The 26,359-nt window shown below is 42.1% G+C and overlaps 1 protein-coding gene across 2 annotated transcripts; it reads left to right on the top strand.

Moving 5' to 3' along the window:
• The first annotated feature begins 563 nt into the window (after positions 1-563).
• Positions 564-26,359, top strand: LOC137283306 (ADP-ribosylation factor-binding protein GGA1-like). Of its 2 annotated transcripts, none has more exons than XM_067814757.1 (17): positions 564-629; positions 5,097-5,257; positions 7,422-7,520; positions 8,483-8,641; positions 11,811-11,873; positions 12,472-12,552; positions 13,017-13,154; positions 13,483-13,567; positions 13,854-13,952; positions 20,705-20,821; positions 21,423-21,514; positions 21,989-22,175; positions 22,861-23,008; positions 23,171-23,388; positions 24,313-24,479; positions 25,622-25,732; positions 26,197-26,359. In XM_067814757.1, the coding sequence occupies exons 1-17, from the start codon at positions 593-595 to the stop codon at positions 26,287-26,289; spliced, it is 2,055 nt and encodes a 684-aa protein (XP_067670858.1). In that variant the 5' UTR covers positions 564-592; the 3' UTR covers positions 26,290-26,359. The 2 variants fall into 2 exon arrangements, with proteins under 2 accessions (XP_067670858.1, XP_067670859.1); XM_067814758.1 differs by having other exon boundaries at positions 576-629; positions 22,864-23,008.

Below are 26,359 nucleotides of genomic sequence, written 5' to 3'. Positions count from 1 at the left end.
TTGCTACCCCCTACCCCTACCACCAGACCCCCAACCCACCCCCTAGTGTATGTGTACACAATTGCTGACCCCATTGCCTCCCCAGAACCAAATGACGCCCCATCCCCAATCCCTAAAATCATCACACACACACACACATCCCAACCCAACCCACCCCAACCCCGACCCCGACCCCGACCACCACCTCACCCCCACCTCGCCATTTATATAAACGACCCCTGCATTAATGTTCCAAATAACTGGAATTTGACGTTACGTAATTTGAGAACAGAACGAAGACATAATTTAAAATAATTTCGCAAATTTGCTCTGATTGTTTCATTATACGTGTACATGGATATAAATGTCTCTTGCACTTTATTGTTCTCTTATTTAAATCTTATGTCATTTCTAGAGCATGAATGCATTTCAGAAGCTCCAGATATTATTGATTCATATACTATATTTAATACTGTGTGCATGCAGTCATCTGTGTCTGGGCTAGTGTTTACAATTTCACTATGTTGTATAAACGCAATTGTCAATGCCACGCCCCCTTAGTGTCGGAAGTATCGTACAATCTCGCGCAACTTGTCGCGTGATAGTCACCAAGATGGCCGAAGAACGAGAAACGTTGGAGTCGGTACTGAGTAAGTTGGCGGCAGACAGAATATTTTGCAGTAATCAAAAAAGCACAAATTGTTTAATTGGTTGTTAGTTTTGAATATTTATTTGTCACAATGATGTATAGACTATTTGAAACAGCGCCTGCATAAATAATTGCTGACCGGCATGTGCGTATAAATTCGTGATAGTCTGATATGCCCTTGTCTGGTGCCAACGAAATGTTTTTATCGTGGACTACCAAACCTATCTTTTATTCAGTCAGTTGACAGTGGCTCCTAAGATTGTCAATTTTGTTAGCCACCACGGATGCAGTCAAAGAATAGTACTAAGTCACAATAGCTACTGTAAGCAATGATTTGACCAAATAAGTGTTCGTGGAAATTTAGCCATGAACACTTAATTTGATCAAACTGGACCAGAGACGGAAACAGTTTCTTCCGCCCCGCCCCCTACCTTTTTTTGTAACATGTTCCTGCCTGCTGCCCTTAGCATACTATACTACATATTGTAATTATTCTTTGGGCTTTTTGTTACGTTTGTGAGTTCTCTAGTATCATGGTACTCCTTATTATCGTGGAGGTAGTTAATATTGTTGCTTTCACTAGTTCCAGGATTATGCACGCCAACTGACATTTAGCATTTTATATTTATTTTCTGTTGACTGATGTTTAATGTTCATTTTCTGTCACAGACAATGTGGCATATAGTTGCAACTAAATAATGTGATCTTGGCCTTGTTTGACCAGGAAATTGAACTGTAACTCTCTGTTAGTGTTATTGCCGTATTGCTATTTTCTTACTATGGCACACAGTACATGCAAATGACACTGTAGAACATTTACCAGTACCAGTAATGAATCTAAATAGTTTTAATATTAAAAATTATTTAGGATGGTAAGAATCATCATGTTTTTAACCAAAACATCTGAAACATGTATTCATTTGGATACAAGGTAACTTTACTATAGTTGTTGCAGGATTATTCTTGAGGAAGTAAATTTTGCTTCATGCTTGGGGTAATGGCAGTAGGGGTCATAATAGTTCCAAAATGTTCCAGCATGTACTTAAAAAATGAATACTTTAATATTTCTATGATATGACATGACTTTCACATGAAATAAATCACTTTTTCAAGATCAGTGATTTTTTACTCATGAATAATTTTTACTGCACATACAACATACAAAATTGAAATTTTCACATTCCTTTGAAGTATTCCAGTCCTCTTTCTATGCATAATTTGAGGCGGTCAAGCCACTTTTTGAAGGCATCACAGTATTCATCTGTCTCAAATCATCTTGTATCTGTGAAAATTTCGTTCCAACCTGTCATTCTTTCAATGTTGGGAAGCGTCAGAAGTCAGATAGTGCTAGGTGGGGACTGTAAGGAGGGAAAGGCACACGGGTCATTCCTTGTCTGTCTATATTCTCTGTAGCAGCATTCATCTTGTGGGAACAAGCATTGTCATAGTGGAGCAGGACACGACTTAGTCCTGTCTCAGGTCACTTCTTTTTCATAGATTCAACCATCTTGGGGAGGACAGTGTTGCAGAAGTAAGTGCCAGGAACAGTATTTTTTGCAGACAGGATATCAGTAATTACAGGCCCATCATAGTTGAAAAAAAATGGGAAAAAAGTCTTCTTTCTGCTCTGAAATCCTAGTTTTGCCATCACTAGATTTTCCTAACCCACCCACAGCATGTTAGACTACTTTTTGCGGATACCAAGAAAGTAGATCTAAGTCTCATCACCCAGTGGCAGTATCTTTGAGCCACTTTGGTCCATTTGGTTCAGACATATTTAATATACAGCGAGCACACTGAAGCCTTTGTTATCCCCCATTTTGCAGGGGGTATTATAAGTTATCACATTGTGTCGAGGCAAATACAGGGTTTTATCAGTCCCGAGTAAGGTTGTATTCAACCTTACAACCTTACACGGGATTGATAAAACCCCGTATTTCCCTCGACACGATGTGATAACGCATTTATCTAGCTGAATGTTTTCACTAAATCAAAACAAAACAACACACATCGAATCGACTTGCTGCCATGTTGACACCAGCTGATCGTTTGACCTTAATGCACCGCATGTTACTAAAGGCTTGTCGATGCACGCTTTTCTCACTTCACGTTGTCACCGAGGCGTGTGACTTTTGCGTGTGGTGGATCGTGATGGATGTACATGGTATTTTATCAGAGTCACATGGACCAATCAAAACTCAACATTCTTACATGAGGCTAGATAATAAAATGCACTCCATCAGTGTGTCCATGTGTCCGTGCACGTTTCTTTTCCAGACCCGAACTTCAAAACCTTTCACTATTTCTTCACCACACTTGGCACTTAGAGTAGATCTGGTGGTGTTCTGGTGCTGTTGGGCAGTTTTGGAATTCTGAATGAAATATTTTTGCATTTCCATAGCAACAAATTCGACTTTGACAGGATTTGGTGGTAGTGCACTGTTCCGAAGCAGAACTGTAAAACCTTTCAGTATTTCATCCTCAGACTTAGCACATAGATTGGTCTGGTAGAGTACAATTGACATTTGGTAGTTTTGGAATTCTGAATAAACAGTGTTTTGCATTTTTATGGTAACAAGTTTGACTTTGACTGAATTAGGTGGGAGTGCTCTTTTCCCGAGGAGAACTTTAAAACTGCTCAGTATTTCTAAACCAGACTTGGCACATAGATGGATCTGGTGGTGTACTGGTGCCTTTTTGTAGTTTTGGAATTCTGAATAAAATATATTTCTGTCTTACCATGGCAACTCATTTGGCTTTCACTGAATATGGTGGTAGTGTTCTTTCTCAGAGCAGAACTGTAAAACCTTTCAATATTTCTTCACCAAACATAGATTGGTCTGGTGGAGTACTGTTGACTTTTGGTAGTTTTGGAATTCTGAATAAAAATATTTTCAATACTCTCCTCATGGACACCATCATAACTATTCGACATATTCATGTCAGAGTATTTTGCCATTGATGGGGATATTGATGACTTTGTCTTCTTTTTGTTTCTGTTCAGGGGTCAGCACATGAGGTACCTGTCGAGCACAAATATATCTTAACTTCGAATGGTCATGAAGGAGTGATATGGCCAATGATGAAGTAATTTCACGCTCAGTTGAATGTGGATCTTCATCAATGGATTGCTGGACAATTGTCATTAACTCCTCATTCATAAATACCGTGATTACAATCACTCCACCACCTAACACTGTCCTATATAAGGGAGCTTGGTCTCTCCCACATTAACCAAGTTTGCATAAATTTGGGTCACATCTTCAGAAAACTGTGATCTCATGAAAACATAGAAGGGAAGGTTCTTTCTGAATTCCATCTTTTTTAATTACAGTTATGACAGAGATGCCAACGACTCCGATTTTGGAGGAGTTACTCCGATTTTCAAACACAAAATCTACTCTCTGATGTTTAGAAAATACATATATGTTTATAAATTTAGAATGTCTGAAAGAATTTCAGTAAATAGCTGTTTAAATATGTCCATTTGAGTTAAGTATTATCTGGTTAAGTATGCCCCAAAACTGCATGTTTCTAGCAGACTAAATATGTTTTTGTAGGGGACGCACCTCCCTTCCTCCTCTCCCAGAAATGAACCTTCTTGACACCTCTCTGTGATATAATTTACTCTACTTGGTTATCCATGGTGGAGGTGAGGTGCATGTGGAATACAAACCATTTTATTTACAACTCTCTAATTTACTACAAACACTACTAAATTAGATAAATGCTGAAAAACCTGTAGATTTCTATTGTTTTTCTAGCAAGGTATGTATGCTCACCTTAAAAGAACATTCACACTAAGATTCATCTCAAAATATGTATACTTAAAACAGTAGCACCCAGGTTTATATTTTATCAAAGTGAATATTGCACAAATTAAAAATTGCATGTAGAGATGGTGGGGATTATAGTGAAAATAACTAATTGGGAATTGTCCTAGGTGGGAATTGTCCTTGGTGGTAATTGTCCAGGTGGTGTTTGTCCAGGTGGGTATTGTCCGGGTGGGAAATGGCCTGCTCCCATTGGATATTACGTCACAAAATTTAGTCAGTTGATCAGAATTCATCTGAGGCTTTCCATTGATGGTAAATGTTATGTTTCATATATATAAATGTGATAATGGTGTTGCATTACTTCTTGAACAGCATAGGTTTGTCTTTCATAATCTCTTTATAGCAAATTGTGAAAGTGTTCTGTCTGAGAGCAAGAAACCTGTTAATTCATGACGATTCACGACTCTCAAGTAACTACCACGCTTGGGGATGTTACTTGAAGCTTTAATCATTATTGCTGTGGTCGCAACCAGTGGATTTGGTTTCACATAGTACCAGGGAGTGTACCTCTCTCACGTTTCTTACTGCTTACCGAGACCTTTCAAAGTATATTATTGTTATAACAATAAAGAGATGCGTAGGCCCTTCCTCAACTAATGTTGAGATTAAACAATGTTTATGTAAATCACCAGACAAAGCGACAAACCCTGCCCAGAGAGATGAGGACTGGGACTTTATCATGGCGTTCTGTGACAAGGTGAACCATGAACTGGAGGGCCCCCAGTTCGCTGTGCGACTACTTGCACACAAGATACAGTCACCCCAGGAGAGAGAGTCACTGTTTGCCCTCACTGTGAGCTGTCACTATTATTCCACATTTGCACTGATAATTATAGTTGGGTATTACCAAAATGCTACATGCGCATGGTATTACATTTTTCTGTACGTCATAATTTGAAATATAAATGAGTATGTTATATGGTACTTTTGGAAAATACTTTCATTTCTTCCATATGTATGTCTTGTTGGCAGAGTTATTGTAAGATACTTCAAATTGTAATTTCAAAATTCAGAAATGAAAAATAAATCAAACTTGTCATGAAAGAAGCTGAAGTATTTGTGAAGGGCTTCTGGTATGCAATAAGACTATTTTGCTTGCATATGACAATGTAAGTACAAAGTTGACAAAGATGTAAAGGTAACATGATTAGCAAGTTAGTATTTTTTCAGAAGTCCTCCTTGTGGCAAATTTAAGCATTTTTATGTCCATTAAAAGTCCCACGACAATTGTAATCACATTTTGCAATAAAATGTTTCGTTTTGTTTTGTGAGACCACCCTTACAGGTTAGTCAATTCAAGGACTCTAAGCCCTTGCATGAACACACACACCCCACCCCCCCACCCCCTCACCTCTCACAACCAGCCTTCTGTCCTTATGGCTGCATATCCTTCCACTTCGGGACTGGACTCTACTCCAGGCACGCAAAAGCAAGGGAAAAGGTAAGGCTGCTCCTACTCAGCAGCCTATTCAGAGGAGGGGGAAGTCAGCCCCGGCTTTCCAGTAAATCTTCCTCCAGGGCCCTTGGTCATCCTGGCACAAGCAGTTGTTGCACTGCCGACTTCTGAGGTTCACTGTCTCTTACCCAACATCCCTGTCAGCGGCCAACTGTCTCTTTTCCTGCGGGAGTGGGAAGTAGTCATTTCAAATCCCTGGGTCCTGTCCATGCTCAGGGATGGCCATATGCAAAAGTGGAAGTGAGATCCTTCCCTTTTCTTCATCGCAATCCGGTGCCAAACACTTGGGAGAATGCGGATGTTCTCTGGGTGGAGGTCAAGTCTTTACTGGACAATGCTGCCATTCAGGTAGTTCTTTTGGGCTAGGAAAATCAGGTGTTTTACTATACTTATTTCCTGGTTACCAAGAAGGACTGAGGGTTCAGACCCATACTAAAATCTCAAGGGTTTGAACAACTTGATCGAGGTACTGTCGTTCAAGATGGAGACACTGCGTTCAGTGATCTCATCAGAGAAGGCAGGGGATTGGCCTACATCCATAGACCTCAAAAACCTCCATGTACCTATTCACCCTCCACTTTTCGTTCGATGGGAAGTGTGATCAGTTTCACCTGCTACCCCTTTGGCGGGGTAGACAGCATTTGTGCAGATGCGCTCTCACATTGTGCGCTTGCACTCCATGAGTGGTTACTCAGTTGGGAGATATTCAGGGTTTTCTAGCAGTTGTTCAGGTTATTCCAGGTGGATCTGTTTGCCTTTGTGGTGACGAAACAGATTGTAGTGTTTTGTTCACGGATCACAGGTCACAGTGAACGCCGCCCATCCCTTCCAGCTCGACTGGACAGACAGGGTTCTGTGGGCATTCCCACCGATACCACAGATCTCCAGGGTCCTTTCACAGCTAGCCCTCCAACCAGTTTGGCTACTGCTGCTTCTAGCACCTCTGTGGTCGTCTCAATGCTGGTTTCCACTAATACCGAACCTGCTATTCCAGAAGGTTCAACCACACACGAATCCCAGGATCCATTGGGTGGCTTGGCCAGGGCCCGGAGCAACTTTTGTTACCCGTACTTGGACGACTGGCTACTCTCAGTTCTTGCTACCCACTTGAGCAGATAACAAACACAGATGGTGATGGATATTCTCACCATGTTAGGTTGGATTATCAACCTCAAACCATAGCTGATTCAGTCCCCCAAAGCCTCAGCGCAAACATGACTTTTTGTTTCGTAAATATTTTACTGCAAAATATGGTTACAGTTATGGTTACATTTAATGGACACAAAAATGCCTGTATGTACCCCAAGGAGGACTTTCTTCAAAGAATTCATAATCTCTACAGGAGACAACAGAAATATCAATCAAAATATGTAAAATCCTCTCACTTGCTTAGATAAGAGCTTCTTATAACTTCTACATATATAAGCATTATGAAAATATTACTGTGTTGAGAGCATGTTAGTTTTATCATTGTGGTACCTTTGTTTGTTCTCTCCTCCAGACACTGGAAGCATGTGTGAAGAACTGTGGTCGCAGATTTCATCAAGAAATTGGAAAATTTCGCTTTCTAAATGAGATTATCAAAGTTGTGTCACCCAAGGTTAGTATATAAATGATTACCAAGATGTTGAGATTCCAGCTGTAAATAAAGGCACAAATGTCCAACACAGTGGAATTTGTTGGTATCTACCTGTTGATAGCATGGGTGGCCCAGTTATCTAAGGTGGCATATGTTGTTGAGTGGAGTTACATCCCTTAGTCATCGAAAGAATGCAGTTATTCCAAGTTAAGTTCAAGGTTCTGCCTAATTCGTTTCATGATAAGCTTTGTCAGTAGTGCTTGACTCACTCTGGGCTTCCGTTCCTCATTAAGCAGACACATGATACGGGTATGGTATGGTGTGATAGGATAGGATTGGAAAACTGTAAGTCTGTTATTGTTTGGCTGTTGATTTGTTTACTGTAAATAGATCTCTCGATGTAATATAGTTTACCTGAGGCGGTGTGGTAGTCTAGTGTTTAAAGCATTTGTTCGTCATGCTGAAGACACAGATTTTATTCCCCACATGGGTACAATCCACACACACACACACACACACACCTCTCTCTCTCTCTCCGTAATATTGCTGGAATATTACTTAACTTACTCACTCACCTAACTTTCAACTCACTTCATGTCCAACTCTCAGTCTGAAGTGGATGAATATGCCATCAATATATGGCTACAACATTATGATTGCATGCAAACCCACTTCAAGGTACACCTGATAGCCGTGAAGGTGCGGGGTAGGATATTGTCCTTCAGTAACCTGTACTTGTTGTAAGAGGTGACTAACAGCATCAGGTGGTCAGACTTGCTGACTTGGTTGGCACGTCATTGGTTCCCATTTGCACAGATAGATGTTCATGCTCTTGATCACTGTATTGTCTGGTCCAGGCTTGATTATTTACAGACAACTGCCATATAGTTGGAATATTTCTGATTGCCGAGTAAAACTAAACTCACTTACTCCCTACACCTGCAAACTCTCACTGACACTCCAGCTTGTATGTGTTGCTCCAGTATCTAGGCTCAAAGACAACAGAGAAAGTGAAGAAGAGATGTATCGAGATTCTATACAGCTGGAGCAAGGGCTTGACCCATGAGAGCAAGATCCAGGAGGCATACACCATGCTGAAGACCCAGGGCATAGTGAAGGAGGATCCGACATACGTGGATACAGTGAGTCAATCTCTACATCTATATATCGCCTAGTCAGGTGCTCAGATGACAGATCAAGGATTATCCCATTATATTGTATAACTAAATTCTGTATCTCACAGAGAAATATCACTTTGCTAAATGTCAGATTCATCCTTTTTCATGAATGTTTACAAATCGTCCCTCAGCTTCCTTATTTCATATTTTTGAATTGATGTGGAGATGGCCTCATCCCCTTGCTTGTGCTTCACGGGGATTATAAAACCATTACAACATCATAGTGTCTAAAGTTTGATGCCAATGGAAGACTATTGATACTTATAGTAATGATAGAATATAGAACAGCTCTATGCAAATGGATGTTTCTGATGATATGTATACTGATTTACTGTAAATGTGCCCACCTTCTCTCAGGACAACTCTCTGTATTTTTTCAATCTTCAGACATTTGTAGCTGCCAGTGAGGGTTTGTTAGTTGTTAGTAATATTACTCAAGAAAGAACAGAAATGGGGGCTTCATGAAGGGATTACTGCTATTTCTTGCCTTAAGGTTGTTGTAGTTCAATAGCATTTTCTGATTGGTTGAATACCTGTAACAAAATATCCGGACCGCTCACATTGGATTTGACAGCTAAGCAGATATATATGTGGTTGTGGGTTATATACTGGATTGTAATTCGGATTTAATTAAGACATTACCTGGCTCTCTTGTGTGAATTTGTGTGTTTATCACACAGTGATAATCCTCAGTTAAAAAGTAATTTGTATAATCTAGATGCTTCCCCTGATCTGACCTGTAACGGAATGACTTTTCATCAGCTCATGCTGTTGATAACTGGATCGTCTGGTCCAGACCTGATTATTTACAGACAGCAGTAGAATATTGCTGAGTGTGGCGTTAAACAAGAAACATGCCCAAGTTAAACTATGCTTTTGATAGTTCACAATTTGACAATTGACAGTAGTGGTCTTTAATTCTGAATTAGATATGTGTTGATTGGTGCAAATTGTGTAGACATATCCATGATAACCAGCCACAGTAGTTGCTAATTCTCCATTGTGCTCATTTGTCACTACTAAATCCATTTCAATTCTTCTTTATTGGTGACCAGTACTTCCAGGTAACCCTAGTAATGATTCAGCATTTTGCCTGTTTGTTTTTGCCTTCAATTGGGGATGCATTCTGTGTACTGGTAATGTTGTCAGCACAGTGTCATGTTTGTCTCATTGCAACAGTGGAAGTTGAACACAAGGTTGATGTATTGACAGTCCTTAATACAGATGATAGCCAGTAAAGTCAGACTGTCAGAGGGCTGGAGTCAATCTGGCCTCATCGTTCTCTCATTACCGTGAAATGGCATCTCGGCATGCCAGGCAATGAAGCTTTCATATGACAGACTTCAACTGTTCAAATGTTCTTCAAGACATAACATACAGCAACACATTAATCTGTTTCATCTTAATACAGCAGAGAGCAATCCTTTCTGCTCTGTCATTTCTTGAGAATGACACTGTAGTCTTCTGTTATAAATCACGGTCCAAGTCACTGGTTTTCGCAACCTAGTGGTTAAGGTATTTGCTCGACACACCACACACTCGAGTTCCATTCCCTGCATGGTTATAATGTGTGAAGCCCATTTCTGGTGCCCCGTGCGATATGTTTTCATTAAATACTGCTAAAAGCAGCATAAAACTAAACTCACTGGATTTTGTTTGTAAAATTCCTTGTTGCGTTTCCAGATGTGATATGGAGAAAAAGATAGTGCTTTTTGACCAGTTCTCAGTGAAAATTATACCTCTGTTTACATGACCATTGAATTGCATGTATTCTACAGTAATTCACTTTGTCCCCTTTGAAAGCATCTTTCTAACTTGATACATAGATTGAGTTTGTGCCTGAAACTGTTTTACTGCACAGTGATAACTCCATGTGAAAGTACCACCCTAGCACCACATGTTGTTGTATAGACGCGTGATAAAGCGCAAGTGATTTGCTCAGACTGTGGTTTGGCTCATTGTGTCATAGACCTCCGTGGAGGGAATGGTTGCAGATGCCTTCATGGACTGGTGTCTAGAGGATTATTTACGCTCTCACACCAATTATATCAAGAATATTGCTGACCACATTCACTTGTTCTCTTTGTACTCTAAATACACAATTTTCTACACACGATTTTGTTGTTGCAATGCAATTGTATTGTGTGTCTAAGCGTATGGCAAAGACCTTCACATCAGCAATGTCGCAATATCTTGCTGGATGTATCCATACCCAGGTTGTTATCACTTCAAATACCTAACAAATTGTGTTGTATGTCATGTGGTCATCACAGTCAAGTGCTGAATTTGAGTTGTGTTGTTGGTTCCACTGTATTTGTTTTGATAGTCTGGTGTGTGATTGATTGCAATTTGTTTCTGTAATAATGTCAACACTTTCTGTTTAAGTTTATTGTCTCATTATGTTATTGATATTCCAGACAGTGATACTAACACAAGACTGAAGTCCAGTGGTAGTTTATAAGTGTGAATCCATCTTCCATTTCTAGGGTCATGAGGATATCTTAATCAATGGTCTGCCATATTGAATAGTAACTGAAATCAATAGTCCTTATTAATGTGTGTTAGTAATATAACATTATCTTCATGTCAGATTTGGCAGATCACTTATTACAACTGATTTTGTACAATGTAAGTCTTAAGCATATTATATGAGAATATTATACACACATTAGGTGTTATGACCTGACTACATATACACTCTGTTGTGTAAGTGAATTGTTAACTCCTAAACAGACACAGTTACTGTTTGATAAACACTATCTCTGATACTGCTGTTTATAGCTAGGACTTGATATTTCTGACTTAAACATCCTCAGTAGTGAGTCCACTGGTGAAATACTATTGCAGATGTGTAGAGTAGAATGCCAAGGCATTGCAAGGTACTCAGTTTACTGGCCTGTCCTATGCAAAGATAAGAGAAGACTTTGTATTGTATATGTCAGTGTTGGATGAGGAAGTAGAAACAACTTCCTTGAACACTTTATGTTTTCATATCATTTAAGACATTATAGTTTTGAAATAATACATAGACAGACATAGTGAAACTGTTACCATGTCAACTTGTGTGCTGACTGCTAGGTATGAGCAGGACAAGCAAAAAATCAGCATCACCAATCCATGTGTGTACTTTCAGACCTTTGATATCCCACCAGAGCGGCCACGTAATGCTGTGTTTGAAGATGATGAGAAGGCCAAGGTAGGTTTTATTGAGATGCAGATTTCACACAGGTCATGTGAGGCTAATGTGAATTAATTGGACATTTGGAGTCACTGCAAGGTGGATCAGCTGGTCATATTAGGTGTCTGTAAGGTGAATCAGCTGATCATGTAGAGTAAGTGTGAGGGGGATCAACTGGTCATGTTGGGTAATTGCAATGAGGATCAGCTGGTTGTGTGAGGTGATTCCAGTGAGGATCAGGTGGTCATGAGACATAATTACAGTGAGGATCAGCTGGTCATGTGAGGTAACTAAGGTGAACCAGCTGGTCATGTGAGGTAACTTAGGTTGATCAGTTGGTCATGCGAGATAACTTAGGTTGATCAGCTGGGTATGTGACACTGTAAGGTGGATCAGCTGGTTATGTGAGGTGACTGTAGGGACTGTAAAGTGGATCAGCTGGTCATAATGGCTGATCCACAGGAATGATTATCACCAGAGGGGAGTAACTGTCAGTTGTGACCAGCACAAATTTCCACAAAATCATCTATTGTAACTCCCTTAGGTAATCTGTGCCTGTTAAAGACTCCCAAGGTGAATGACGTGAATCATCACTGCCCCTGTCTCTGTGTTGTAGCTTCTCTCCAAACTTCTGAAGAGTAAGAACCCTGATGACTTGCAGGCTGCCAACAGACTCATCAAGAACATGGTGAAGGAGGTAATACTGATAATACATTCACCTTTACAGCAGATCACATCATCAAAGGTTCAGTGTGATTTCACTCATCTGTGCTCAGTTACTTTAAAGCAAGTGATTAGGTGCATTGCTTATAGAATTCAAATCTCCACTCTCAGAGTGACTCAACTCTAGTACTACAATTTGCTCTTTATTAATGATAAAGATGATGTGATACCAGGTTTAATATATGTCATATTTGTCCACTTTCTAAAGGCACTGTGCTTTTATTAAAGTATCTAGAACAAGTCGAAGTCATTCTACAGGTAATGCAAATTGTGGGCATTCAATCGTAATCCTGAAATATGATTTCAGTCAGTGAATGTATAAATTTTTTTTATGTAGGAGCCACTTGTCGTACTCTTCAAGGCTTACTGTTTAAGTTTAAAAGAGTAACTAAAACTGTAGAGGGTTTGCCTCTCACAATGGACTGTCCATGGTTGTAGGATGCAGCAAAGACTGAGAAGATCTCACGGCGAATCAATGAGCTGGAGACAATCAGCAACAATGTGAAGTTGCTAACGGAGATGATGGCCATCTATGACAAGAACACCACTACACAAGCAGAGAAAGATATGATGAAGGTGAGTGCTACCTCAGGGAGACAGGAGCCACCATGTTTGACTATATTTCCATGATCTCCAGAACTAGTTGTTATGGAGTGTTTTTCACACTGAGACATACTTTACTTCAAGGACAGTTGTGTTATCATGGTTACATGGATAGAACTCTTGAAATACGATGTGAAAGAGATATTTTTAATGTCCACAAAATCATGTTCATTATCAGTTTGTAAGGTAATCTGCTTCTTTTTGTCCTGAAATTCATCTGTTGGTATGACATGTTTGTGAGAGCTTTTTCCAATATTTCAAATGGGCATTAAACCACATGTATGTCCATACGTCAACTCAGGAGCTGCATGCGACTCTAGAGAAGCTACGCCCCAATCTGTTCCGGCTTGCCAGTGATGTGGATGAGAAAGACAGTGACGGAATCAGTAAGTCACTGATATTTCCAGAACTTTGTTACTTTAGTAAACTTATACAAGCATTTATGAATTTCACATGAGTGCAAATAGATAAGAATTGAAATTTCATATGAAATCATTGAAAAATAAAATGATATTTACTGACAGTAAAATAGGGAGATTTTGATTGAGTTTGTTGCTTATAATTAACAGGCGGTGCTTCTAATCTGAATAGTGATTAAGTATTTCTCTTACTGCTTGTTACTTCAAGAGCCATAATTCCCATAGTAGAGCTGTAAATGCACTTTGTTTCCAGATGATATCTTGAAGGCTAATGACACAGTCATGAAGACAATGGGAGAATATAAGTCCAAAGTGGAAGGTGTCCATGAAGGGGACTGGGCCCATGGGAAAGGTAGGTAACTCTGGCTGCTTTCTCAGGAGTAAATCATAGCAGGCACTTGCTTCATGCAACAGTTATGTTTTGTGTACCAAGTAATGCTTGGCACTAATACCTGTAGTTATTTGTACAGTGGTGAGACAGTGTAGGCATGGGATCTCATATGACTTTCTGCTACCAGGTTTAACTCAATTGGTTTTTGATTTACTGAAGCACATTCTTTTTGTTTTATCCAGGTGGTGGATTAGAATTACCTTTTAGCAGTTCAGTTTTGTTTATTTATTGCTCGAATTGCTAAGTTTACTCTGCAGATTCTAAGACAAATCCACCCACAAGATAGATAAAGCTCAGTCGCAACTTTAGAATAGCGCAGCATTCTGTCATAGTCGTAATTGCTCGATATCATCAGCCTCAACCTTAATTGTTAATGAGCACTGCACTCCATCACAGGTGTACCTGTTGAATAACATCTTCCTACAGACTGACTGTTGTAAAGTACAGTACTCTGCCAAAGCCCTGACTGTTGAAAGTGTTGTCCTTCATGTAACTGCTTATCATACATATATTTTTAACTTACCTTACCATAGGTCTTATGCATATTACCTCAAGCTTCGCTAGAAGAGATCAGACAGTCGTTGATTCGCCATTCCCTAGATGGCTACCTCATGTAATCTACGAATGTAGTCACGGAAGTGACGTGATCTCCCCACTCGCGCAAGCGCGAACAATCCAAAAATCACTTTTACTTCTAGCGTTCGTCTGTTCGGACGTTTTTTTTGGTTCGCTTAGTTTACCTACTTTGTGGTTCAATAAAGTTGTTCCTCACGGGTAGGTATGGTTTGTATCCCTTAGGTGTGCGTGTTAAGGTAAGTAATCATTTAACTGCACTTACTTTGCTACCTCGTGTTGTTTTGTTTTTTTCTCTCACTTCGGGGTGGGTTCGCCCGCGTCGTGTGTGAGTGAGGCATGGCGTCCGTGGGGGTATTATATCTTGCTGGTTTTTCTTCCTCCATGTGGTTTCCATGTCGATTAGTATTTTTGCCCATGTTTCACTGCATTTATACGTTTTTTCGTGCCACGTTGCGATGTATGCAGGTAGCCTTTCTGGTTGTTTGCCCTTCGCTGTCACGAGCTTACGGGCGTGCCTACTTTATAGTGGGGGTGCGTTGGTGCTGCATTTCTGGTGTAGGGGTGTTTTTTTCTACCTCCTAGCGTTGGTTTCCACGCATTGTTATGTCTTGTTTTGTTACAGTTAACTGTGTATGTCTCGCCAGTTTTACACTATCAGCTAGGGGCAGAAATCAGCGAAAGTTCCTCACCCTTGGTGCCCGGATTGTGCGTCTCTAGCCTGCTCTTTTGACGGACGCTGCCAGTACTGCGAGTCGTTATTGGTGGCGGATTTCAAGACTTTATTGCGGCTAAGAAGAAGCTTTTTGCACAGCAGTAGAGAAGGATGTCGTCTCAAGCGTGGTCGTTGGGATCTCTGCCGGACGACCCTGACTTACAACCGCCTTCAGCGACTGTGCCGACGCCTGGGATGGGGCGTTCGTCCGTGACGCCTGTATGCTGTATGCCCCGGAACCACCTCGCCTGGATTACATCGTGGATCTGTTTTCATCCAGATGCCTTGTCTCATCCGGAAGTCCAGAGGTTCCTGCGCTCCCTGCTGACGCCCGGTGCTGCTGCGATGCCAGCGTCTATCCCGACACCAGCACCTATGCCGACACCAGCGCCTGTGCTTACGCCAGTGCCTATACCTACGTCAGCGCCTATCCCGACACCAGCGTTTATGTCTACACCATCGCCTGTGCTTCCGCCAGCACCTATGCCTGCGCCAGCGCCTATGCCTACGTCAGCGCCTATCCCGACACCAGCGTTTATGTCTACACCATCGCCTGTACTTACTCCAGCACCTATGCCTGCGCCAGCGCCTATCCTGACGTCAGCGCTTATCCCGTCACCAGCGTTTATGTCTACACCATCGCCTGTGCTTACGCCAGTGCCTATCCGGACGTCAGCGCTTATCCCGACACCAGCGCCTATGCCGACGCCGGACCCTGTGCCAGCGCCAGCGCCTGCGCCTTACCGTACACCCAGGGTGTTGCATACGTTGTCCAGGGAAGAGGTTTTGCACGACAGCTGGATGAAGGGCGATCTCGGCGCAGATCACGCTCCAGGTTCCCTGGGAGTTGGTGATCCTGTACCCTCCACAGTAGTCTTTGTCGGCGCTCTCGGTCAAGCTCACGGTCCCCGCGTCGCCCTTTTGAATGAGGACTCTCGCTTTACTACCAGGTGAAGACGTTGCTTGCAATCCCAGTCCATATCACCTCGGTGCTCCTCCAGATCTCGGCGTTTGCGGTAGCCGGAACCACCTTGAATCCCGTCCAAGGAATCTGCTGCTCATGCATCGACTTCGTCTTCTACACTGTGGCGTGATTCGAATCCCGTGTCCTGGGAGGACCGGGAAGAACAGATTTTTTTGCCCGGACTTCGACGAGGAGGCAGGAGACGACGGCGACGGTGATGGCACTTAACTACCCTTATCAGTTGTCTTCGAGTGGACTGCCCTTCGCCTTCGGTTGATTCCAGCAACCTTGCAGCAATTCATTTATCGCCGGAGCTACTCATCCCACTGTTGTTAAATGCGGTCTTTGCGAAATTGTCATCTAATCCGAATTTCAAGCGTGTAAGTCCAGGAAGTCAGATTACAAGATACACAGCCTGGTTTTCGCGAACAGCGTGGCTGTCCTGGGTGAATCTCTGTAGCAGTTATTGGGCTCCTCGCAGCACTCTTACAGAGTGCAGGATTCTAAGCGGGTGGCATTGAAGACTGAACTCAAGCAAATGTTTAAGCCGTTTTCTGCGCTGGCGTCAGCTACATCGGCGGCGGCGATGGACTGGTCTGAAGACAACGCCTCGAGGATCAATCACCTTACCAGGTATTCCTATGCCGGTAGGCGGGAGACTGGGTGTCCTTTGGAGGGACTGGTCGCATCCTCGAAGATCCTTACGTTACAGTTTGTCTACATAAGCCTCAAGCGGAGAAAGTTTTCTTTCACTTGCTTTACTCATTTGGTCACGAAGATTCTTCGAGACAACAACTAAGTGCCACGTCTAACTACACCTCGTGATTACAAGAGAGGACGGCATTTATCCTCGGGGAAAAATTGCCAACACATCTACCTGGAAAGCTATTGTCTACTTCAGTTTCAAGCGGCGGAACAGTTTTCGCACGCTTTACTCATTTACACACGTGCTCGCCAAACAGCATGGTTACGGTCAAGCCTACAGGCTAGCAAGGAAACACCGTTTACAAGATTTCATGATGATCAGTTATGTGCTACACCGGTGACGTCACGTCTACATTTTGATTGGTCCCCGAGAGACAACGCCCTGCAAAGGATCCCAGGGTCGTTACATCTACTATCTGATTGGTCATCGAGGGACAACGCCCTGCGCAGAATGTGTTGTTTTATTCTAGTGTTAGCAAGTTGTCTGCAGTGACTTACAGTCATTTTACGATGGGAAGATGTCGTTTACACTCTAGACTAGCAGTCTACAGCAGCATTGGATGCCTCTAGTCGGCATAGAGATCCTCTAACATTAGTCTGAACGCTGCCTGTCAGGAGGCATGCAGCGATGTATGGCAGTTTCTGATCGGACAGACAGCCAGCTTTAAATAGACTTCATTGAAATGTCAACACATTCATAATAAACAGCGTGGTCGTTCTGAAGTCAAATAATGACGCATTCTTCACGGCATACAAGCTTTTCTTGAGAGAGATGGACTTCATTATCAGGCTGTTAAGTCAGCTTGGATGACTTGAGGATCTAACTCCGCGGGATTTAATTCATCACATCGCCGTCCCAGGTTCGGGAGTCAAAGTTCAAGGCGATGTTATACACAAGCTGTACTCTGCCCGTTGTCACTGTGTCAGTGATAATGTCTACTCGATTTGCTCACTTCACCTCAGGATATGATCAGACGTAGACGTCCACTATTACGTCTATGACAGGGATCATGATTTCAAGACAGGTTTACGACATTGGACGTCTCGACACCACACCCGTGGTAGACGCGCTGGTCAATGTTTGCGTAGGAACTTACACATTTGAGCCGTCATTCAACAACCATCTTTAGGTAGACACGTCTCTCCAAGGATTGAGTGCCTATCTAGTCAAGGAGGAGTGCCTATCTAGTCAAGGAGGTTGCAGCAGGATTCTGGAAGAGTGGAGATCTATCTCTTCACATCACCCAGTTAAAGATGAAAGCGGTGATGCATGTCTATCATTGGTTGACAGCACCGAGAGACAAGCTACTGATGATCCTTACGGACAACTCTATGGTAGCCTTCTAGGTAATCAAGGGTCAAGGAGGCCTCGACCTCTACTACACTTCTTGTCGTTTCTACCCTTCGACGTGGTCGAGTCAGATCCTCCAAATAAAAGTATCTCTCATACCAGGAGCCTGCATCTTCATGGCAGACGCCTTATCTCGCCCCCTACGTATATCACCAACAGAGAATAATTTGTGTAGAAACACTTTCAAATAATCAGCTTCTAGAGTGGGACCAATTGCTGTACCATCCTCACAATCGGACACTGCACCTGGATCCGCCGCAATTTCATCTTTGTGCCTGGACCATCTGTGAAGTCTTGAGGGCCAAGGGGTACTCATCTCAAGTGGCGAAGTTAATCGCCCTGGAGCACAGGATTTCCACTCAGTGGACCTGCAGGCGTGGACGATTGATGTGATGTCCCTGTCGTGGGAAGGTCTGGACGCTTACTCATTTCCACCATCAGCCCTTCTCACAGAAGTGGTGACCAAGGTCAAGCAGACTCAGAACCTGCGACTGCCTTTGGTCGCGCCTTGGTGGCCAGCCAGGCCATGCTTCCCCGACCTGCGTCTTCTCACCAGCAGAGAGTCGTACCAGCTTCCAGATTAGTTACGTCTGCTTTGACATCCGCACAGTCGGCAGCTTCATCTGGACCCGCTGAGATTTCATCTTCACGGTTGGGTCATTTGCAGAAGGCATTGAGAGTTAAGGGCTAGTGAGTGGCAAGCGTCCTAGCTTGTGTGCATCGTATGTCCGCTAGGTCCTTATATGACGACAAGTGACGCTCATTGGAGAGTTTTTGTGTTCAAGACCGCAAGATCCTATGACAGCTTCTCCACAGTTTTTAGCGAACTTCCTCCTGTTCCTGCATAACTGCAAGCATCTTAGAGGCAGTACTTTGGGGACTTATCTGTCGGCTTTGAACTCCTTCTTGGCGATTAAAGCGGATAAACAGATTTCCAAGATACCACAGCTTATTGCGCTACTCAAGCCTTTCAAATTGGAGGACCAGAAAGTTAAGCTTCATCCTCCAGCTTGGGACCTCAACATCGTCCTACAACATCTTAGAGGACCTCCGTATGAGCCGTATGAGAGGAAGCCTCCTTCATGTATTTCGTCTAAAAGACGGTCTTCCTTCTAGCGTTGGCTACTGCGGCTAGAGTTAGTGAAATTCATGCCCTGGACGTCACACATGTTCGCTTTGAGCAGTCAAGGCATGGACAAGCCTCCTTGGGTCTCCTATGGGATTTTGTGGCCAAGAATCAGCTTCCTGGACAGCCAGACAGGCTGTTCTCCATTCCTCCTGCATCTTCAGTCTTGGGACAACATGCCTTAGAGGAGGTGCGACTGTGTCTCGTTCGAGCCCTCAGATGTTACATCCGGAAGTTGGCTTCTAAGAGACGTTCCCGTAAAAGAATGTTCATCCCACTTTCGACTACCTGCAAGGGGAGGTGAACAGGAACACAGTCGACTTATGGCTTCGATCTACGATCCTGACGGTTTTTGATGCCAAGCATCTACCTCATCCGGTGGCGAACAACCCACACGAGATCAGAGCGTTGGCATCTACCTTGGCCCTCCATAGTAATTGCACAGTGCCACGAACTATGGAAGGCTGCTTTTGGAAGTGGTCTACTGTCTTCGCTTCCCACTACCTGGGGGACTTGGCAGTTGAGGACATGGAGGGACTACAGTCCGTTGGTGGTTGCCCAGCAACTTACCCGGCCGGCCGCCCTTTAGGTAATAACACTGTTTCTTACCGTTGGTCTTAAGATTAACCTCACCTTCAGGGTGCGTCGGTTTTTTCTTTGGAGTTCCCTAGGGTTACTCTTTGTCCTGCTTCCAGGTTTGTCCTGTGACTGTTGACATGGGTCTCCCAGGTTCTCCTAATGCATGTGCACTGGTTGCTGAGGGATGGTCCTCTGGAGTCCACACCACCATCCATCTGTCGAAGCCATATGCATAAGACCTATGGTAAGGTAAGTTAAAAATTTATTAAAATCTAAATATTTTAGATATTTAAATACTTACCTTACCATAGGGCGGTGACTCCCTCCCAACGCTGGATGCTCCTCCCCACTCTGGACTCTTCGGACCTTCCTGTTGCCAGTAAAAGTGATTTTTGGATTGTTCGCGCTTGCGCGAGTGGGGAGATCACGTCACTTCCGTGACTACATTCGTAGATTACATGAGGTAGCCATCTAGGGAATGGCGAATCAACGACTGTCTGATCTCTTCTAGCGAAGCTTGAGGTAATATGCATAAGACCTATGGTAAGGTAAGTATTTAAATATCTAAAATATTTAGATTTTAATAAAATTGCAATGTATGCTTATATTGCTGTCAAGTGTGGTGCTATGAAAGTGGCCACTAAGCACCCTCAAGATACGACTCCTAAATAGTGATCCCCATCTATAATCCTCCTCACAGATGCCTCCTCGTTACTGGATCTCAACTTTGAATCCTCACCTAGCAGAGCTGCTAGACCTGACCAGTCAGCAACCTCCACCTCTACAGCCATCTTGGAGGGCGAGTTCCAGGCATTAGGTAGTTTATCTAGTTCATAAAAGAATAGGGAAAGTTGGATGTTTTTGTTATGCATTATGACAGTTAAACTGCGTTGTTACTAAGTCTTGTCCTTAGACCTCCTGCTTTCTTATGTTGATCATGTGGTGGTGGAGATTGCCTGTTGCTGCTTAAGATGTATTCAGGTTGCTTCCTCACAAGGGGTTTCTGTTTTCTCTTTGTTGCATATCATAAGGGAAAAGAGGAAGTGCATATGGTTGTACATAGCTTTTTGCAATATTCCAACAATATCATGGCAGGCGACACCAGAAATGAGCTCTACACATTGTACCTATTTGGGGAATCAAACCCGTGTCTTCAGCGTGACAAGTGAACACTGTAAATACTGAGCTGCCATACCAGTTCCATAAGGGAAAAGAAATATTTGTATCATTTATTGATCTGTACCTAAGATGCTCCTTTTACTCGTATTATGTGACTGTTGTAATGTTTTCTTGTGTTGAAAGAAAACCAAAGGAGGTGCTTTTTAACTGCTATGAGCATTAGTATGTTGTAAGGAGGTATAAGCCATGGAGTAGTGCCATTGATTGTAATGTGACACATGGCTCCCACTTTCCAACAGGTCTGGATGACAAGAAAGTGTCCGGAACACAGGCATCTGACAGCTCAGTCCTCAGTGAACTAGATGATATATTTGGAGCTGCTGCCCAACAGGTACTTCACACAGATTGTAACTAGTGCCTGAGTTCTACACTGCCCTCTGCACTATGCCAACTTAATGGAGGTCTGCAAATAATTGAGTCTGGAGCAGACAATACAGTGATCAACATTGATGCCTTGAATTTGTTTTTCTGACTCTTGATGAAATATTTTTGGATGTCTGTTCTTTGTCAGAGGTCTAGAAAGTCCTGGTGTGTCTTGGAAGGTTCTAGAGTTTTCTCAAACAAATTACAAAAAAAATTATATGATTTCATTCTGAATCTTCCAATTTCCAATCTTTCCAAGAACCAATTTCCATACAATAAGTTTGTCACCCAGTAATCATCTCCTTTCGCATGATCAGCTGTTAACATTTATCAAGAGGCATCTATGCCTATAGCTGTAACAAATCATACACCAAGAAATGATGAAAATGTTGCCAACAAAGTAGACAAACACATCCTACAAACATTTACAACCCTTTTCCAGTCAGTTTCCCAACCCCCACAGCCAGCTGTGTCACAAGCCATGCCAACAGGGAGCATGTTTGCCGCTGGTACAGCACCAGTCATGGGGGCAGCGGCGACATTCCCTGTCATGATGCCAGCAGTGGGCCAGCAGCCTGGTGTGTCGCCATTTGGGCAACTGCAACAGCCTGTAGCACCAGTAGCACAAGGTACCATAGAAAACCTGAGAGTAAATTGTAGTAAGATTGAAACGGAATGACTCAAGATTAATGAATAATCAACTCCCTTTATCCAACACATTGTTTTCATTTTAAGAATCATTATTGAATCATTAAGGGCAGTAAAGTGGGTCAATAGGTGAAAAGTCATTCAATGTATGTCAGTGTATTATTCAGAAGTGTCCTTAATTCATGTTCAAATGTCTTGAAACAGACCTGTGTCTGTTCTTCAAACTGAATAGCCTGGGAAGCTGGCAGGAAATAGGCTACAAATTGCATTGTGTTGCTCCTACATATACTGAACAGCAAAAGAAAAGTAAGACAGAGACATGAACGCTTAATTTTATGAGATTTCACTTTTCAAAACTTGAGTTTCTTTTGCTGTTCAGTATATGTCATCACAGCCAGTCTTGTTGAAACCGTCACCCACCAAAACTAATGAACATGCCAATGTGTCCTGGTTTCCAGCAAGCAAGGGAAATAACTCATTTTTTGTTACAACATGAGTTCTTGATATTTTACCAGGGCTTCAGCCATTTGCTGCCACTGATAATTTCTACAGATTGATAAACAACAATGACACATAGCAAAATGGAATGGGTCATTTGTCCAGTTGAGTTTAAAGACTGTTGGGTATTAAAGCCTATTTACCAGAGCACATGACTGTTGATACCAGCAGGGGTTCAGGCCTCAAGTGCTTCACCTGGCGTGTCATCACAGAAGGTACCAGTGACAGCCATGGCTGACCTTGACCTCCTGGGTCAGAATCTTCTTCAACAAAGCCTGGGTGGCAAGGAGCAGCGCAATCACTTCCCCCCACAACAGTAAGTTTTCTTTTCTCTCTCTCTCTTCTCCCAGGTTTTTGAAGGATGCACCACACAGTGAATAAATAATGATGCAAATGTTTTTTCTCTTTCTCACTGTCAGTGGATAAGAGAGTAGTTAACATTCATACCCTGTCATCATTGAAGTCTTCCATCTTTCAGAACAACACCAAAGAAGATGACCATGAATCAACTTGCTGCAGTGTCTGCTGCAAGCCAATCAACACCAGGCTCACAGCCTACATTACTGACATTAGCCAATCAGAACTCATCTTCACAGTCTACAGCAATAGTCAATCCCATCCTTCCTGGGAATGTTGCACCACAAGAGTTACTTCCCCTGACAGACATCTTTGTTCCCCTAGAAAATATTAAACCAGGTGAGATAAATGACCAGATGTGTTTATAGTCTGTAATGACGTTTTGGGTGACATCTGAAATATATATAGTCATCTCTCGCAGTGATACTCTTTACGATACTGCTGATTCAGTTCTACCACGGCGTGATCCATGGCTCACACAAAAACGTTATCTAGCAATCACATGTCTTCACGTCATCGAAAATAGTGTATCAACAAATCCACTTTTGAGTTCAGGTTAATCACATAAACTTGCAAAATTCAGTGTGGATTGCACTGAACAGTGTTCATCATGTTTTAGGGGTTTTTTTCAGATGCTTAAAAACATTTGTTCTTAAATCTTCAAACTAACAGCAGAACATTGTAGTAACCTATAAAAGACAATTTTATCATTAAGACATGCCATCAGCTGAGTACTCAAGACAGTTACTGGGATGCAACATAGTGCATTGTAGCATGGATAAACACTTCCATTAGAAGGCATCTGATGTCAGAGAAAACACAATAGAATGATCTTTGACTTCATTTTAATTGATTACATTCCGTCCCATGTTCATTCATTAAAACTGTTTATAGTAACAGAAGAGAAAACGTCATTCTATACACATACAATTTCCGATCACATTACCACCTTATCATGCACAGCAACACCCACATTATTGAGTCATTGAAGTCATATTTGACAATTAATTGTCAACATTTTGCTTTTACAATCGAAGTGGCACAAACTGTGGGCAATTTATTGTGCAATAAAATTAAAAGGGTCAGTTGGGGATGAGAAGCACAAAAATAAGAATATGGGCGTTATAGCAGCTGTGGCAGCCTTTGATTTCCAATTTTGGTCGATGATCTATGAACTTGTTGGTTTAACTTTGGCATGTTCCAAGTGCAATGATCAGAGCAGCTGCTATAGAATGACAATCTGTCCAACAATGTTATCTGCAGCCACAGACATTGCCCCTGTGACAGCGTATGACAAGAACAGTGTGAAGACTGTCATCCATTTGGCAACAGACAAGCCACGTCCAGATGTGCTTGTCATGGTCCTCTCAACTCTGTCCACCAACACAAGTCCAATCAAGAAGTTTGTTTTCCAGGCAGCTGTGCCAAAAGTAAGCTAAGTCTTATCTGGTAGCACAGCAGTAGTTATAAGTCAAAGTTAGGAGCACATTTATACAGAGGAAGCTGTCACAACTGGCACATTGTCCAAACCAGGGCCTACTTGCACAAAGCGATCTTAGCGCTACGACTTTCTTAAGAAGAAGAAGAAGAAGAAAATTATTTTATTTAAGTGTCTCATGCTGTGATATAAAGTATATATACATATTACCATATATTGAAAACAGCACCTGGCCAGTTGGCTTATGAGACACTGGATCAAACATACATTACATACATTACATACCATACCTGTATGCCATACACACACACATCCCAACACGACTTGCAACACACACGTGCGCAAACACATGCACACGCATACGTACAATCGTACATACATGCAATAGTGCAGAGGTATAAAGTTCCCAACATGGACCATCCATCCACCAAACCCATACGCACTTACATATTGCAGTCATGGTAAATACAGCATAGGCATACTATTAAACTCAGATAATAAAAGTAAATGTTCAAATATACTGACATTAAGCCTCTGTTGGAGAATGGGAGTTACAATCATTGTAGCGTTAAGATCGTTTTGTGCAAATGAGCCCAGATTATTTCTTCAGTCCCAATGAGTCACAGGTTTGACAGCTTCCACTATATAGAGAAGTAGTAATTTGTAGGGGTGACTATTGATGGGGAATCAACTATTGTTATAGCGATAGTCTATTGCCAACTATTGCAACACGATTCTCAATAATTTTTCATTTCTACTATCAATTAATTACTATGAGAGATTCAACAATTGCAATCCATCAATAGTTCAATGCTTCATGACAGCCCTAGCAGTTAGTACTGAATGTACTTGATGTTAGTCAATGGGGATGAAGTTGTATAGTTGATGTTAGTGATGTTATTTCCATTCTGTCAGCTGATGTAGTTGATGTTGGTGATGTTGTTTCCATTCTGCCAGGTGATGAAGTTGATGTTGGTGATGTTATTTCCATTCTGCCAGGTGATGAAGTTGATGTTGGTGATGTTATTTCCATTCTGCTAGGTGATGAAGTTGATGTTGGTGATGTTATTTCCATTCTGCTAGGTGATGTAGTTGATGTTGGTGATGTTATTCCATGCACTGTTCTGCCCCTAGGTGATGAAGGTGAAGCTGCAGCCCCCCTCAGCCTCGGACCTCCCAGCATACAACCCCATCTTACCCCCTGCAGCCATCACACAAGTTATGCTTATAGCAAACCCAAAAAGGGTAAGATAATAGAAACATCATTCATGAAGTGTAAACCAAAAGGCATGACTTCCCCACAGTTGTGAGTTGAGGGCATCCCCCAGCATGACAAAACAACACCATGACAAACACCATGCTCACTGACTTATTTAGCAGGCACTGTTGAGGGCGATAGCAATAGTCTATTGCAACATACTGTTGCGAAACTAATTGTGACTATTGCAATACTATTTTCCTTGAATTATTTCATTTGAAGTCAATGCCCAAGTGAATATGCAATTTTTTAGTAAGTGGTTTCTCACTGAGGCATCTGCAAATATTGTATAGAATTAGGTATATTCCAAAACAAATATTCTTTTAATATAAATGCGATGTTCAAACCTCCTCAGTGTTGTTTTATTGTAAGTTTCACAGGTTGAGGTGCAGTGACATGTCTGTGGCTGGACTATATGTGAAACTAAATCATCTTCATTACTCTCTTCCAGGAAAAGATCCGGTTAAAGTATAAAGTGACATATAGTTTAAACGAGAACAGTGTGACAGATACAGGTGACATAGATACAATTCCCAGTCTCTGAGCACCTCGTAGGATGTTGTTAATCTTGTTATCAAGGCACAGAACAAAGATGTGAAAAGTGCTGTGGAAGT

This window comes from Haliotis asinina, chromosome 5, assembly GCF_037392515.1.
Source record: "Haliotis asinina isolate JCU_RB_2024 chromosome 5, JCU_Hal_asi_v2, whole genome shotgun sequence".
Taxonomy (NCBI): Eukaryota; Metazoa; Mollusca; class Gastropoda; order Lepetellida; family Haliotidae; genus Haliotis; species Haliotis asinina.
Note: the sequence above shows the minus strand (reverse complement) of the source record. Positions and strands in the feature narration are given on the sequence as shown.

Excerpts from the sequence above, each read along its gene's own strand:
- LOC137283306 (XM_067814757.1), top strand. The coding sequence starts at position 593 with ATGGCCGAAGAACGAGAAACGTTGGAGTCGGTACTGA. Across the intron at positions 13,155-13,482 it reads CAGAGAAAGATATGATGAAG|GAGCTGCATGCGACTCTAGA; the intron begins GTGAGTGCTACC and ends ACGTCAACTCAG. Across the intron at positions 22,176-22,860 it reads TGTAGCACCAGTAGCACAAG|CAGGGGTTCAGGCCTCAAGT; the intron begins GTACCATAGAAA and ends TGTTGATACCAG.